A 15,988-nucleotide genomic window follows, 5' to 3' on the forward strand; every position below is an offset into this window, starting at 1 on the left:
CTTATCCCCGCCTTTGTCCTCTAGTTCTGCATATAGGCGTTCAAAAGCTGCCGTTTTTACCGCCGAAACTGCCAACTTCGCTTCCTTACTCACAATCTTATACCTTTCCCTATTCGTCCGCTTCTCCTCCTCATCTTTGCTATCTACCAACTTCGCATACGCCACCTTCTTTGCTTTCACCTTCCCTTGGTGTCGTAATGAATTGAAAAGCCACCTTCTTTGCTTTCACCTTCCCTTGGTGTCGTAATGAATTGAAAAGGAGACGATCATAAACGTAGGGGTGCTAATTGTTATTTGAAAACCGCATCTTCTCAAATTGAGTATGGCATTTATTTATTTTAATAATAAAATTGTAGGTATCAATATAAATCGATGACTTAACTGTACCAAATAACTCAGGTTTTTCATTTTATGAAAGAATCGAATAAATTTACATGTATTGAGTTTTTTTAAAAATAAGCATTAGAAATAGATATAACTCGTTCGTTCCTTGAACATAATTGACGACAGAATGGATCATCCAATATCAAGAGTAAAATGCCGTGTGCCAAAAGCACGTGCAGATAATATATTTACAAGAATGACTTAGTTTTAAAAATGGCTTAACTAAAGCCACAGCACATAAATGAATCTAAAAATACAGTTAAAGCTTGAGGAGAACACATACGAAAACCACTAAGCAGGACAGCTTAACTTCAGTCTTCAGTATAGCCTAAGGAACCACAATTCCTGTGACAACCTACCTAATACATCATACAATTTTTAAGGAAAAAATACCAAAAACGGAAGTGCAGATTTCTTCTACCAGTGTGAAAAAAAAAAAAAAAAAAACAATTCGTGAGATTTTCCTATATAAATCTGTAACAATTACAATGCAACTATAGCAAAAGCACAATTGATCTACAAGTAGTGTAAAACATATTCAAGGCAGAGGCATGGGTGGTTTCCATTTGCTGAATTCCACCAAATTTCTGTTGACTATCGTTCTATTATGGAGCCAGAAAGTTTCTGATGACTGGTGGAACTGCCTTACTTTCCTCTGCAGTTCCCACATAATTGCATTAAATGCAGAGCAGGAGTCAGACTCGGGAGTATAAGCGAACAAGCACCTGATCTTTTGACCCCTAGCTATCATCTCTTCAATGTCCTGATCTGAGAATGGAAGAAGTTTTGTCATAATTCCATTGGCTACTAACTTTAACTGAGATGCTAGAACAATAATAGGAAGAGTGCTGACCAGGTATTGATTCTAGGTAGTCCAATAGTTCGGTTCCTATATGAGTAGATGGCCATTTGATTGATATTTGGGTGTAGTCAATCACATTCTGAAATGGTAATTCTACTTGATCCGATAGGAGTACTGGAACACATTCCTGTTTAACACAACAATAGCATAAAGCAGCTTAAGAAAATGCAATTTGTCAAACTTTAGTAATGCACAGATATGAGAGACTAACCACAAAGAAGGACTCATAAAAGCGAAGCGTCCATGATGATTCACCACGTGGAGCGAGGCAGAACTTGGCATTGCGGAGATGTTCAAAATATTCCTTCCTTCCTAGCTTGTCAGGACCACTGAATTTCAATTCTGGACATTCCAACTGTTGATAGAATCAAAAAGACCATCTTTTGGACAAAAAAGACATTATATGGGACTGAACTGGAAGCAAATATAATTAGTGGTTTTGGAGAACTACAGGATTCTCACTAATACATTTATCAATGGAGACAGGCAGAAGCTTACCTTGTCTGGGAATTGCTTTGAGAGTTCTATCAACCGAAGGCGACCCATCTTTCCTTGTGCTCGACCTAAATAGTTCGCTAAATGTTTCCTCTTTGACAAAGGCAAAGGCTCAACTGTCCTAGAGCCATGAGTAGTCATCCCATCATCAATGTTTCCAGGTATGATAATATCTTTCCATGTATTAAAGGCACTAGTGTCTCTTTTATCTGTGCGATCCCCCTGCATTAGATGCAATGATATTCCTCAATGTGGAAGACTGCATGAGAATTAACTTATTGAAGATAACAGGCATGACTATGTACAAGCATGTTAAGACAACAAACTTGAGGAATAACATTAGCAAACTCATTACAATCAGCTAGGAACCCGCTAAAAGCCTCATGTCTCAGGACAGAAAGACTATAACCTATTTTCTTTAGGCTAGCTCTGCATGATACATTGAATTGTCACAATAAACTGGCCATGGAAACAACATATAGACAGTGTGAGTGGGTTGAGGTTCCATGAGAGAGGGGAAAAAAAAAAGATCACTGCACAGTGAAAGACAGTGTAACAACCCACGAAACATTTTCTACGACTGCATATGAGGTGTAATGATTACAGACTGACAGTTTGTAAGACCCTACCTCAGGAGTAAGAATTATAGACCGATTCAAGTATGCTGCCCAAGATTTAAATAAATGCGCTCCAGCCCCACTGCAGTTCAGCAAAAAATAACACATATAAGGACAAGTGTTACTCTATCAATTGAAAATGCAACTAAGAGACATTTAGCTGCATGTCTATTTGGAACCGCATTTAGCACAGGTAACATTGAGTGATTAATATTTTTATCTGACTGCACCGGAGAAGTTGTGGCTTCACATCTACATCCCAGTTCATAACGTGGCTACTCCTGCCTTACTCAAATGGCAGTTTTAACAAATGCAGCACAACTACCATTAGGTGATATCTTTATTGGATTGCAACTTTGAAGTTGTGGCTTAATATCTACATTCACGCTCATGCAGTACTCAGCTATGACTGTTTTATTCATATACCAGCTTTCACAAATGCCATACGTCATTGGGTCATCTATTTAATCTGTGAAGCAAGTACCTCATAAGGATTCCTATTCATTCCCTTATCCATGAATTTAAAGATCTCCATATGACTACTTATACCTTGGGAAGACAAATATGTGGTTGCGGCCACCAGATAACCTGAAATATGGCATTTGAGTTAACACCTGCAAGCAAAAGGTGTCGAGAAAGAAGATCATACATAAAGGAAAACCTATATGAAAGGAAATGGATACTGTGACATTTCAGTTGAAGCAATAAAGCAGAGCAAAAAAATCTTTACTATTAAGCTATAGCAATTAGGAATCTTTTTGACAGCAAAAATTGTAATTTTAAGGATCCTGATCTTTACTACCTTCACATAGGTCTGATTAATCTCTTTGTCATTCAGGCCGCCCATCACTCTAACACATTTAGGATAAGCAGGCACAAAGAAAAGATCTGCCTCTTCTTTCTTTTTGGTCCGGAACCTTGACTGCAAAAGCATCCTATGTATCTTAACCTACAGGTACACCAGAAGAACAAAATAGAGAAGCCTTAGAGGGCTAAATACAAAACTATAACAAAAAGCTAATAATGAAAATTTTCATGCTATTATTGGGGAGGTAACAATGTAATTCTTGCATATTTTACTTATGTTGCCTCAAGAAAAAGGAATCAAAATAAAAATAATTAAGATTTTGTTCATAGAAGAAAAAATGGAGAGTGAATTCTCAGCCATACCTTGCATAGAAGAGAAATTTACTAACGCGAAGAGTCATGTTTGTAACTGGAACTTTGGAAGTTAAAGAAATGAAAACAAGAAAGAAAATAAAAAGAGGGGGGGGGGGGGGGGGGGTGCCAAAAATACCAAAACCTCTGTATTCATTTCCAAATAAAGGTAGACAACTTTTTGTGACATGTAAAGAACAATCTATTCCATTACTAAGAAAGTGCTGGTTGGGAAACTACAGCAAAGGATTTACAGTCACATATATTGTAATGTGCTGAGGAAATGAAGAATGGCTTCGACATCATTTACAATGCCAACTTGCACCAAAAGTGTAGCAAAAGTATACATATATGCTTAAGGCTAATCACATTTTGAAATTTGCCTTAAAATTAGTAAGGTTTCTTTCCCTCCAAAGAGTCCACGAAATAGCTGTTGAGGCCTGAGATGGAACACCAAATACTGATAGTTGCTTATGAGGTCTTTTTGCTGTGCCAACTCTTCAGAAAATCAAGGCTTGGTTTTAATGATCAGGATATTGAAGAAGAGTGGCCACATTTGATGTGTGAAGTGACAGTGCAAGAAAGATCCTTGACTTCCTTAAGCTCCCGTTTGGCCATAGATTTTGGGAGCATATTTTGAAGATTTGTTTTCAAATCTTTGTTTGGCCATAAATTTTTGACAGATTTTGAAAACAAATCTTCAAATTCCCAAATTCTGGCTCAAACCTGTTTTTGAGCCAAGATCTATGTTTTGGCCTTTTCAAAACTTTTAAAACTACCCCAAACTTTTATATTTTATAAAAAACAACCCATCTATTTATTACCCAACTAATTTTATCTACCATGTTCCTCCATTAAAGCCGTATCTATCATGTTTCCACAATTAAAGCAGTCTCTTCTATAAAGTGAAGATTGTTCGTACAATGTGGGAAATTATATTAAAGAATAGCTAGTTACTACTGTTTTTTTTTTCTTGCACGGATGGATCTTTGTATTGTAATTTGAATTGTAGTAGCTAGTAAGTGTGTTATTAGAAATTGTTATTAATCTCATGTTTCACATAATTTGAGATTATCAAGTATGTATGTTTTGTATGGTTGGGTATTCTTGATAGTTTTTAGAACTTATGGGTATAAGTAATATTTCATGTTTTCCAAAACAAAAGGTGAAATATGTTTGAAAAACTATGGCCAAACACATTTTCAATTTTCACCCAAATCAAGTTTTTCATATTTTTCTTGGGAATCTATGGCCAAACGCTAGCTAAACCTTCACAAAGTGGACATCTTGTGCGCCTATCCTTTGGAGATTGTATCGGGTTAGGCAAGCCTCCTTTGCAACTAACTAGACAAAACAATTAACCTTATAAGGAGCTTTCTTTTCCCAGATTTTTCTCCATAGCGATAGTAGATTGGGAGTAGAAAGGTTGGACAGGATCTCAAGCAGTCAAGCAACTTTAAAAGTAATTCTCAAATGAAGATAGAGAATTACAAGGACGGATTTCAAGTAACTTCACAAGTTGAGGGACATAGGAAAACTTTTCTTTAATATTTCCTCAGACGTCTCTTAACCAAATGAAGAAAACGGATACGTTCCCTTAAATTCCTTTTCTGGTTTCTCCTTTTTCAATTTCCCTCCCTTTGCAACAAAAACTTATTCTAAAAGAAAGAGATGGTTACAAATTATACAACCACCTCATACCACTATGACTTTCAGATATTAACCCCCTCAATGTTAAGACATTGAAAAAGTACTAGGCAGCCCGGTGCACTAAACTCCCGCTATGCGCGGGGTCCGGGGAAGCGCCGGACCACAAGGGTCTATTGTACGCAGTCTTACCTTGCATTTCTGCAAGAGGCTGTTTCCACGGCTCGAACTCGTGACCTCCTGGTCACATGGAGGCAACTTTACTAGTTACGCCAAGGCTCCTTCCATTGAAAAAGTACTGTTTGACAATAATTGGACTTCTATATTTTTGATTATGTAATAACTGAACTTAGATATACGTGCAAAATGCAGGCTTTTCATTCCAACTTATGCACAATTCACCTGCAGCCAAAAAAATTCCAATTCCAACATTCTACATGAAAAGTTTAAGCCCTCAAGAGAATACCTTTGGTTTTTTAAACTCCGGCTGTCCAGCCAAACTAAGACACTTAAATTGAGACTGAAGGAGTGATAATTTTCAATAAAACTAACAAAAAATCCTGTGAATATACCTGAGTACCCCATTGGCCTTTAACACAAGAATTAGGAGAAATTTTTCCATCACGACCATACAACAAATGTTTTAACCCATCAATCTCATTCTCATCATACACATAAATCTTCAAGTTAAGATGTGTCCCATACCCACGTTGTGGCCACCCACCAGAATCAGATAACACTACGACGTCGTTTTCGGATCTGTACGAAGTTGAGAAGGAACAGGAAGTTAGGGAGCGGTCGAAGATTCTGGTGAGGAAGAAAGTGATGATGATGAGAAATAGAGCACCGATCTGGTGTGTGCGAGTGCATGGGGTTGTTGTGGTGGTGGAACTGTAAGGTCTACTCTTGCTGTTGTGTATGCTTCCCATTGTGGTGTTGTTGTTGCTACTGAGCAGAGCTGTCAAGAAGATGGAGATGGAAGCAGTACACGACGTCGTTTTACATTTGGCAGCCTAATAACACTTACGATATACTGTTACTTTTTCGCTACATTGGTCTCAATTTACGTGACACTTTTTTTTTAATCTTTGTGAGTTTTAAATTATGTAAATTTTAGGTATTTTAACCACATTATCATAAGAAGAATCTCCCACTTGTAGAATTACACTGGTTTGTTGCTGTAACGTATTATCATGAGAAAAATTATAATTTATTGGTGTTTTTAATATTTTTTAAATATTTAAATCTAATGTAATGTATCCGATTAAGCTTCGATACTAGTTAAAATGACTCTTAATATATAAAAAAACATCACATAAATTAATTCCGAGAAAGTGATACTTATCCACCTTAGAGAAGTTTGAATTTGGTTAAGTCTAACTCACATAACTTTGTAACAGTTAAAAAATTATAAAATCAACACCATTCAATTTGATACAAAGAGCACTTTATTTAGTCCGAGAACAAATTTTCAAACAAGCCTTAGGCCCCATTTGTTTGCACTCAATGGGGTCTGAATGGTTAACATTTCAGTCCATTAAGTGCATTTTTTTTTACTAGTCTCTTAATAGATCTGGGAGCATCTGACTCGGTCAAATTTGGAAAAGATTTTTAATAGGATTCAGACTAAGACTCTTTAAAATGTCTAATTTATTTCCTTCAAAAGCTCACACGTCTGTTTTTATTTCTCTTTTATAATTTACGCCTTCTCTCTCTCTCTCTATCCAAGTATCAATGACGGCTCTCTATCACTCTTATTAGTCAGCTATTCAAATCCTTTCCTCTTGAACCGGTAAGATTTTAAAAAATTTACAAGTATTCACTTATCTAACAGAAATTCATTTGTTAGTTAATACATGAACAGAGTGTTCTTTTTCCTCTCTTAAGTTTGGAAATCCATTGTTTAATGTTGTTTTTCCTGTCCTCATAAGCCAATTGCAAATTTTTGGTATCAGAGGTGTGCATTATTTAGTTTCAACCAAGAAAACTGATAGAATTGATTCGGAATATTTTATTCATCACCTAGCGAAAACCCAAATTCTAGTTGAGAAAGAAAACCTATCTGTGTAGATTGTTTACACGCATTTCATTATGCCAATGTGCACGTATTATCTGCATTTGTGTTTAGTGATGATTATTATGTTACTTCAATTATATCAATTTTAGACTAACAAAGAACAGTTTGTGAGGGGGAGCTGTTTGGGGGGGGGGGGGGTGTTTAAAATAAAGGGCAAAGCACATGAGGCCTAAGTTCTACAATCAGTTTGCTGCATTGTTTTCAACGCATCATTGTGCCATATTAGAAAACCAAAATAGCGTTATTGGGAACTTTGTTACTAATTTATATATTCACAATATTCCTGTTTTTTCATTCTGTGTTTAGTGTATTTATTTTGGAGTTCGACTAATTTGAATTCATGCCTAGAAATCTCACTTTGAAGGTAAAACATGTCATATCAAAGACCTCCCCTTTTTTAGGACTCAAACTCAAAACCTCTAATTAAGGATGGAACAAAATTAAAAAACGGACTGAAATTCTTGCATTGCATTGTAGACCCTTTACCACCATTAGTCCAAAATTTTCTTGAATAATTGAAGAGGTATGTTAAATGAAGATTTTCCTTCATCTTTAGTTACACCATGATTTGACCATCATTGGTGTTTCTCTGTGTATTTTACAAGCAATCCAAATATCTCGTCCTGCACTTCTCATTCGAAAAAAAAAAATGTTCTGCACTTTCTTATTATTTATGATTAAACTTTTTATTATGACTTTCATTAAATATAACAGTCTAGTGAGGTAAAAGAACAAACTTAAGGGACATAACCTGCTAAAACTTATACTAGTATTTAAGAGACAATTTAAACCATCTCCAAACAGGGGGTAAGGGACCAATTTTGTCATTTCATCTTTTAAAATGCACCCACCAGTATGAAATATAAAACCGTGCCTCTCTGCATGTATGTATAGTATAGGGTAATGGAAACCTAGTTGAGAGAGGAGAAGAAGATTTGGGAGTGTCAAAGGAAATGGGGAGCGGCAGTCAGAGAGATCATCATGGGCCATGGTTAGTCTATCTACTTTGATTGCAAATAGGAAAAATGATCATTTTATCAAGGTTGATCACGTTGTTATTGTGGCGAAGGGGTGGTATCTCTATAACTTGAACGGCCAGGTTGACAAAGTTGAACAACATAAAGTTTATATCAAACCAAATCATACTGACCTTCCTCCGGTAGTATTCCTCTTTCGTTAAATACGTGTGTTGTTTTTTTGCATCAAGTGTTAGAAATTAGACGAAGAGAATAGGAAGCAAAGGCTTGAGGCGTGATATATCACTATGATTGCCTATCTATAGTGTTCTAGACAATGCTCATGTGGGATAGAACAAGCCTATTATGATTAAAAGTGACCCATATAGAGTATGTCCCGTTTGGCCATAGATTTTGAAGTTGAAATTTGAAACTTGAAAATTTGAGTTTTTGAAGTTGTGATTTTTGAAACTTAAAGTTGTGTTTGGACATGCATTTTACTTGAAAATTTTTTGAAGTTTCGTGAGCGGAAGTCCCAAAATCTGGGCTGGACCAGTTTTTGAAAAAAAAATAAAAAATTGAAAGACAGATTTTCAAAATTTGATCCAAAATCTATGCCCAAACGCTAGCAAAGTCTCTAAAACTTGTCTGGAAGGTTGAATTCCTTTTGCAGAACAAACACATAAGACCTTTTAGTTTTACTAATTATTTCACCTGTGTACCTAAACTTATTTCAAAGATGGTATCCAAACCAGTTATTTCAAACTGTGGTACCCTTTTTCTTAAAATAATTGGTTAAATAATTACTCCAATGCTACAAACAACTACTAACATCAAGTGCCTCAAAAGGAATTCCAAGTAATGTATTTTTTATTAATACATTGACCTGACTTTGGCAGGAAGCCGTTGTTGTTTGTGCGATGAAAGATCTTTGCAAGTACTTTGAGCCTGGAAGACACGTTAAAATAATATCTGGTTCATCTAAAGGTGCAACAGGTTTGGTTGTTTCTGCTGAGGGGCATGTTGTTAATTTGTTATCAGATACAATTAAGGAACTTGTAAGTTGAGCATACATATGGTAATTTGAGATCTCTAATCCGAAGTATTCAGAACAATGGTGATAGATACTGTTGGTTTTTTTTTATATTTGCAGCTCCATGTATTTGCTGATAATGTTGTTGACATGTCACATTTGTGATATTTATTTTGCTGTTTTCCATTAAATCATTAGTCTCTGATAATGGTGATATCTTGATGATGTAAGTTTTTTTAAAAAAAAATTTATTCACCTGTGGACTCCTGCTGATCATCTGATGTTTATTACTAAATGCTTGTATCACATTCTCTATCTTTATTTTTCTGTTCTTCATTTAATCTTTAGTCTCTTAGCGTTTATGCTTGATGTGCTCTAGATAGAGGAAGACGTAGAGGTGGAAGAGGGCATGATGCTTTAATTGGAGCTGGTGTGAAAATTCGTCGTGGCCCATACAAAGGTTGTAAAGGGCGCGTTGTTGATATCAAAGGAATGTCAGTTCGAGTTGAACTGGAAGCCCCGATGAAAGTTGTTACAGGCAAGTGTTTCTTCAATGTCAAGAATGGCCCTCATTTTTTCTGTGTTCATTTTTTTTTTTTTGAGGGGTAGGGGGGGGGGGGGGGGAGGAAGTGATTTGTTAAACAATAAGGGCCCTCTTTTGCAATCTTCGCGGATGGAGGCTTTGTTGAGTCTGCCTTTTGGACAGTCATTCAAATTGAGGGAGGATTTCCTTTTTGAAGTTCCTGTTTATCGTACTTTTGATTGCTTACATTCATTGCTTACGTCAATGTTTCCTGCAGTTCATCACAACCATATTTCGGATAATGTTAACGTGTCAACGCCATTCAGGTGAGTATATTTCCGTTCTAAACTTTGGGTAATTGAGTGGTCATTGTCTAAATATTTTTTCTGTTTGTAGGGAACCATCTAGATATGGTTTGGGAAGTGAAACACCATCACATCCTTCAAGGACTCCACTCCACCCATTTATGACACCTATGAGATATCCTGGAGGTCCATTTTTCTGCTGCCCTGTTCCAATAGTGTTTTTCATTCACTTTTTCCCAGCTGTTTGACTTTAGCTCTTTTCGTCATCTTCCTCTATAGCAACACCTATCCATGATGGCATGAGGACGCCAATGCATGACAGAGCATGGATTCCGAGGACTCCACCAAGGTATATTGTATCACTGTTGAGAATAAGCCAAATGGCTTAAGGTTTTGAAAATAGAAGAAGTGAAAGCCATGTAATCTGCCTAGTTTTTATTTGACCTGAAACTAACTGATCTCAGGTTGGAGTAAACTGACTCCTGAAAGTGGTGGGCTGGATATGATGTCATCTGTAGGAGGTGTGTCCCCTATTCGACACAATAGTTTGTCTTTGGAATTTGGAATAACTGATAACTTATAATAATATGTTACTGAAAAATTCAAATCAGAAACTTCTTACTCTATTGAGCCAGTAAATTGGTGATCTATGCAGCATTTAGATATTTTACTCATAATCTCTTGCATTCTAGCAAAAGAAAACATTTTATTGAGATCAGATCTCTTCCACTTTGCAAGTGATGAACTTTTGTGCGTTGTAATTCTTGTTCTTCATACTTCTTAAATCAATGTTTTAGCGTGTAAGTTTTGTCCATATGTTTTTTGGTATTTGTAGAGTGTGTTCAGTAGTATAACATTGCAGTATCAGATTGAAATTTGAATGCGTCTTTTAGCTTTATGAGTTCAATTTTTTTCATATTCGAGAATGATTTTTGTTGATAATTATTGTCAAAGTTACTTAAATACTAGTCAAAATTACAATGGTGGGGGATGCAAACAAGTCCGAACAGTTGCTTCTTTACAACTCGAAGCTCAGGCATAGAGGAGCCTGAGTGGAATGACCTTTAATGCTGTTCGTTATTACAATTTATCTTACTATTATTTAAGCTCTGAGTATGTAATCCAATATACCTGGAATCTCTCCGAAAGTTCTATACTACTAATTTCTTCGTCATTGGCTTGTGCTTTATTTGTTGCAATGTAGGAGAGTTGCATGAAAATGCCTGATGTTAATGATGATATACTCTGTAGTCAAGTGTCTGCGCTGAATGTAATCATCATATCATTGTAACTGGGTTAGCTTGAAAATACAATTACTGTTAAAAAAAATAAGAAAACGAAAAGTTCTTCGAGCCACTCGATATCTCGTTTTCTTTCAGGGGATTCAAGCTTGTATTGTAGAATCTTCATAAATAGTGTAGTACTAACTTGTTCCCTCCAACATATAATAGTTGGATTCAAGCTTGTATAGTAGAATCTTCATAAATAGTGTAGTACTAACTTGTTCCCTCCAAGGTATAATAGTCGGATTCAAGCTTGTATAAGAGAATCTTCATAAATAGTGTAGTGCTAACTTGTTCCCTCCAAGGTATAATAGTCCAATAACGTTGTATGACTCAATCAGAACTAGTTATTGCATCCAAAATTCTACTAGCAAGATCAGCACTTTTGCATCCAAAATTCTACTAGCAAGATCAGCACTTTTCTTCAACAAATAGTAGTTTCCCCATTCCGGTGATTACTCTGGAGACTTAGATATTTTTTCTTTTATAATAACTCCTTTTTCTCACAAATATGCACCTCACTTTTGATGCACTGCAAACCTTTTCTCATACAAGTTATGGAGGAAAGACTCCTATTTTTATGATTGAATTTCTACCATATATCGTAAATAGGAGAATAATGGGGTTATTGATGTTGAAGAACATGAGATCATGAGTTGACGGATAATAATTCAATATTTAGTGGGATAAGTAGTGAGATAGATTATAGGAGATCAAAGGGATAAAAAGAAATTATGACGAGTTTCAATATCACGGAATAGTGAACACAAAGACATTGTATGGCCACTTTCCAATCTTTATCGTCACGCTGTAAGAAAGATTAAATGTCATATACTTTAATCTTAACATTTTTTAACTACTAAAATGTATATGATCTCCAACCTTAAGTAATTATCACCATTACTCATAAAATGTTAACTACTTTTTATTAAAAGAATTACAAACCTTTCTAATCTCTCCTAATAATCCAGTCTTCACCTCAAGCCTTCCCAACTTTACCATGGCTAAACCAAAATCTTTTCCAAATGATGATGAATTACGATTTGGACTCTGTGGCTGAAGATAAGAATCAACCACTGCTCGTGTAATATTGTCATCATAAAGCCTTGCATCTGATGCTATAACTGCAAATCCATTCTTTATGTTGTGCAAAATTTGATCATCAAATTTTCTCTCACTCCCATTATCAAGGGATATCCGAACATTTATGTTTCCATTTTTGGGGCATTTTCTTCTCAACTCTGGGAGGAACTTGGGATTGATAGATGGATCTGCATCTAATTTTCCAGTAAAGTTGTATAATCTTTTAGGCATGAAAAAACAAGCTGTGGTGCCAATTGTATGTGCCCCTGCTGGATGTTTGACATGATGCATAAATTAATATCAACTTATAATAAAGTGACAAAAATGTATGATATGTAGCTAGAAAACCAAATTATATTGTATCGAGATACAGTAATTATGAATGTTTAATGTGAGTTCTCTGTCCAAAAAAAAATAAAAATGGTCCCTTATGTTTGAGAATATGTTCAAAGTAGTCCCTTAAATATATTTTGAACAGTTTTGGCCCTTTAAGTTTTGCTAAAAGTGAGCATTTAGTCCCAGTCAAATATTTAAGAAATATTGGCCATTAAATTTGGTATAACCATCTGGTAGTGAGGTCCAAATTCATGTCATGTGAGACTCATTAAAGGGGAAGTTTTGGTTATTGTGGAAAAATCAATTATATTTTAAATGTGGAATAAGGATCAACTAGGACAGAAATAAAGCATTGGGTCGAACTCTTTTTTAATGTCGATGTAATAGCAATGAATAGTCATTGACTTCCGGGACTTAGTTTGCTAATGATCGAATGACATTCCTTCTTCGGCTCGAATCGAGCAATCCCTTAAATATGATGCAAAAGGGAAGTAAGAAATTCAGTGTTTCACTGAGATTTTGAATAGCAGCCCTCTATTCAAGTAAGCGTTCCCTATCTGGAATTTCTCAATCCAAAACATGAACTCAAAATCTTTAATTAAAGATGAAAGAATCCTATCCATCACACATTCACACCAGCCCCCCCCCCCCCCCAAGTGGTGTTCTAGTAGTTGATTGTCACTACTAATTAGAGCTATGTTAGGATGTTGTACCTCCTAATAAAACAATGCTTTTGTTCACTCACATAAGGAATGAAATAGATGGCTTAAATTATTATACCGATAGAGTAAAAATGAGTAGGTGGAATATTATATCATACCACTCAAAATGACGAGTTCCTTTTCGGTAAAGCCTTTGGTTTTGAATTTTTCTTTGAGAACTTCAACAGAGTCATCCACTTCTGGCATTTTAGCTGCAAATGACAAATCGGATACTCTACCATCTCTTCTACCTGTCTCTACTTCATAAAATGGTCCTCCAGCCTATATCCAATGCATTAAAACAAATTAGAATATCACTATCTCTTAAGAAAATACAAATGCATAATCATGAAATATCACGAAAGGTTGAATTATTTAACCTCTTTCTTAATTATTAATCTCAAATTACCCAAAAAGAACATCAATTCTGTTAGAAAACTAATTTAAAGTTGTAAGAAACTAAGTTAATTAGCATTTTGCTATATTATAAATAGGGTTGTCTCTACTTTTTTTCTTATAGTGATGATCATTTATGAGAATTTGAGTAAAATTGTTTCCTTCAAATAAAAAAAGAAAAACGAAAACTATATGTCATACACTTTTTTATGTGATTAAAAAAAAAGCTATAAGTCATACACTTAACTAAACACCATTAATTAATACAGTCGTTTCAAAATAATCTTAAGGAAGAAATAATTTAAAGCAAAGTAATGGTATATTCAATCAATATATGTATGGACAATAGTTTAGTTTCCGTCAACAATTTAAGTTTTATGTATTGGTAGTATAAAAATATTCAAATAATAAAATCACCTGTATGATAATTATAGATAAAAAAAATTATGATAAATATTAATTAGTAACCCGATAAAAATAGTAATTGACCTGCTATCACAAATTAAACTATACAATTAAACTATACAAATACTTACTTCCTCCATCTTAAAATACTTGTCTTATGTCGCTTCTTGAGAGTCAGTTTGATTAATCATTAGAGTCGAATTATATTAGATTAATTCAATAGTTTAATACTAAAACTTAGATATTCGAAAACTATACGATAAGTACTAAAAATTGCGATTCTTCACATATTAATACAACTCCAACATATGGTGAAAAACAAATATTTTCAAATATTGGTCAAAATCTAATTTGATTCCCCATAAACGAAACATGACTCTCAAGAAATGAAACATGATAAGTATTTTGAGACGGAAGGGTATTTTCAAATGAAAGTGGGCTGTTGAAACAAAAAAAAAATGAAAGTGGGCTAATGCATTACCAAGACGACAGCGTCTCTAGCAGCTAAAGCAATAATATCTGCACAAGATACAACACCAGGACACTTAGCTTCCAATTGAGTTTTGGCTTTTTGGATCTCTGCAAATCCTTCAAGGCCTTCATGACCAAATGCATTTTTTTCAGCTTGTTTAACATGATCAATCAAAATTGAGCCATCACAACCCTTTAACATTGTAAAAAGAATTAAGGTTACTAGTATAAATAACATAAAGAAATGTAATCAACATTTATTGGAAAAAGCAATCCCCAAAGAGGGAATGTTCACTTAATTTTGCTTTAGAATTGATTAAAATTGACATACTAAAAAGTGGTTTAAAAAAACCTGGACAAAGCAGTCATGGAAATGGAGTCTAAGTAACATGGCTGGCATTCTTGGTTCTCTTTGAGAAGCTTCTTTAACCACAGAGCTAACAATGGATTCAACATTATGACATCTTTGAGAATAAAACCCAACTCTAAGTTGTCCATTTAGAGCTGTTACTTGTAAAAAGCATATAATTGAAATTAGTTTAATGAAACTCTTTGCATTTTTTTTTAACAATGCCATTGTTGTTAGAAGAATTAGGTGGGGAATTGAAATGAGAAAGGTTACAAAAATGGAGGAGGGATATGATCCAGTTGATGATGAATAGAGATGAGTGGGAAATAATAAGGCAAAGTAAAAGAAGTAAAATGCCTTAAATAACTAGAGGATTCTGTGAAATCTGTCCTATTTACTAACAACACTACATGTCATCCATGCAACTCTGCTTTCCATCAAGACCTTTTTGTTTTTATCCTGAAATTTCTGTTTTTTCATTTCACATTTATTCTACTTGTCCTGTTTAACACTGTGTCAGATTTTCTTGAAGTACCAACGTAGATAAATATTTTTTATTTTACAAAAAAAAAAAAAAAAAAAGGTCAAACTATGACTGACCTGTTTAAAGCTATCTTTCTGAGCTGAATAGAATTAGAATGCTGTTTGGGTGTAAAAATAGTTAATACGCGTTAAGTGTTGAAAAACATTTTTAGGTGTTGAAAGTTGATTTATCAATAATGCAGTTATGTGATTGTTTTAAATTGATGAATTTAATAATAACAGTTAGTGTGTTTGATATTTCTATTAAAATTACTAAATTGTCCTTAATGTTATTTACTAACAATAAAAATTTAAAGTATGTTTTAGAAAGAGAATTTAGAAATCACAAAGAATATAACGAATAAAATCGTAAAAGGTTTGCTCA

At 34.6% G+C, this 15,988-nt stretch overlaps 3 protein-coding genes across 8 annotated transcripts; 1 reads left to right on the plus strand and 2 right to left on the minus strand.

Moving 5' to 3' along the window:
* Positions 1-526: 526 nt before the first annotated feature.
* Positions 527-6,165, minus strand: LOC132627240 (probable glucuronoxylan glucuronosyltransferase F8H). The gene is made up of 8 exons (XM_060342477.1): positions 5,736-6,165; positions 3,161-3,307; positions 2,908-2,972; positions 2,371-2,440; positions 1,745-1,963; positions 1,458-1,601; positions 1,238-1,373; positions 527-1,152 (listed from the first exon to the last, which is right to left on the minus strand). The coding sequence occupies exons 1-8, from the start codon at positions 6,090-6,092 to the stop codon at positions 923-925; spliced, it is 1,368 nt and encodes a 455-aa protein (XP_060198460.1). The 5' UTR covers positions 6,093-6,165; the 3' UTR covers positions 527-922.
* Positions 6,166-6,755: 590 nt separating this feature from the next.
* On the plus strand, positions 6,756-11,393 carry LOC132627243 (putative transcription elongation factor SPT5 homolog 1). 5 transcript variants are annotated; one of them, XM_060342484.1, is made up of 8 exons: positions 6,761-6,955; positions 8,135-8,231; positions 9,096-9,192; positions 9,609-9,767; positions 10,030-10,078; positions 10,149-10,243; positions 10,337-10,406; positions 10,522-11,385. In XM_060342484.1, exons 2-8 carry the CDS (start codon positions 8,229-8,231, stop codon positions 10,529-10,531), a joined length of 483 nt encoding a protein of 160 aa, XP_060198467.1. In that variant the 5' UTR covers positions 6,761-6,955; positions 8,135-8,228; the 3' UTR covers positions 10,532-11,385. The 5 variants fall into 5 exon arrangements, with proteins under 5 accessions (XP_060198465.1, XP_060198464.1, XP_060198467.1 ...); XM_060342482.1 differs by having other exon boundaries at positions 6,756-6,955; positions 9,096-9,183; positions 10,337-11,393; XM_060342481.1 differs by having other exon boundaries at positions 6,757-6,955; positions 10,337-11,391.
* Positions 11,394-12,062: 669 nt separating this feature from the next.
* LOC132627242 (peroxidase 43-like) lies at positions 12,063-15,492 on the minus strand. 2 transcript variants are annotated; one of them, XM_060342479.1, is made up of 4 exons: positions 15,085-15,492; positions 14,743-14,925; positions 13,580-13,742; positions 12,063-12,692 (listed from the first exon to the last, which is right to left on the minus strand). In XM_060342479.1, exons 1-4 carry the CDS (start codon positions 15,307-15,309, stop codon positions 12,259-12,261), a joined length of 1,005 nt encoding a protein of 334 aa, XP_060198462.1. In that variant the 5' UTR covers positions 15,310-15,492; the 3' UTR covers positions 12,063-12,258. The 2 variants fall into 2 exon arrangements, with proteins under 2 accessions (XP_060198462.1, XP_060198463.1); XM_060342480.1 differs by having other exon boundaries at positions 12,063-12,689; positions 15,085-15,486.
* Positions 15,493-15,988: the final 496 nt, after the last annotated feature.

The sequence above is a fragment of the Lycium barbarum genome, chromosome 2, assembly GCF_019175385.1.
Source record: "Lycium barbarum isolate Lr01 chromosome 2, ASM1917538v2, whole genome shotgun sequence".
Lineage (NCBI taxonomy): Eukaryota > Viridiplantae > Streptophyta > Magnoliopsida > Solanales > Solanaceae > Lycium > Lycium barbarum.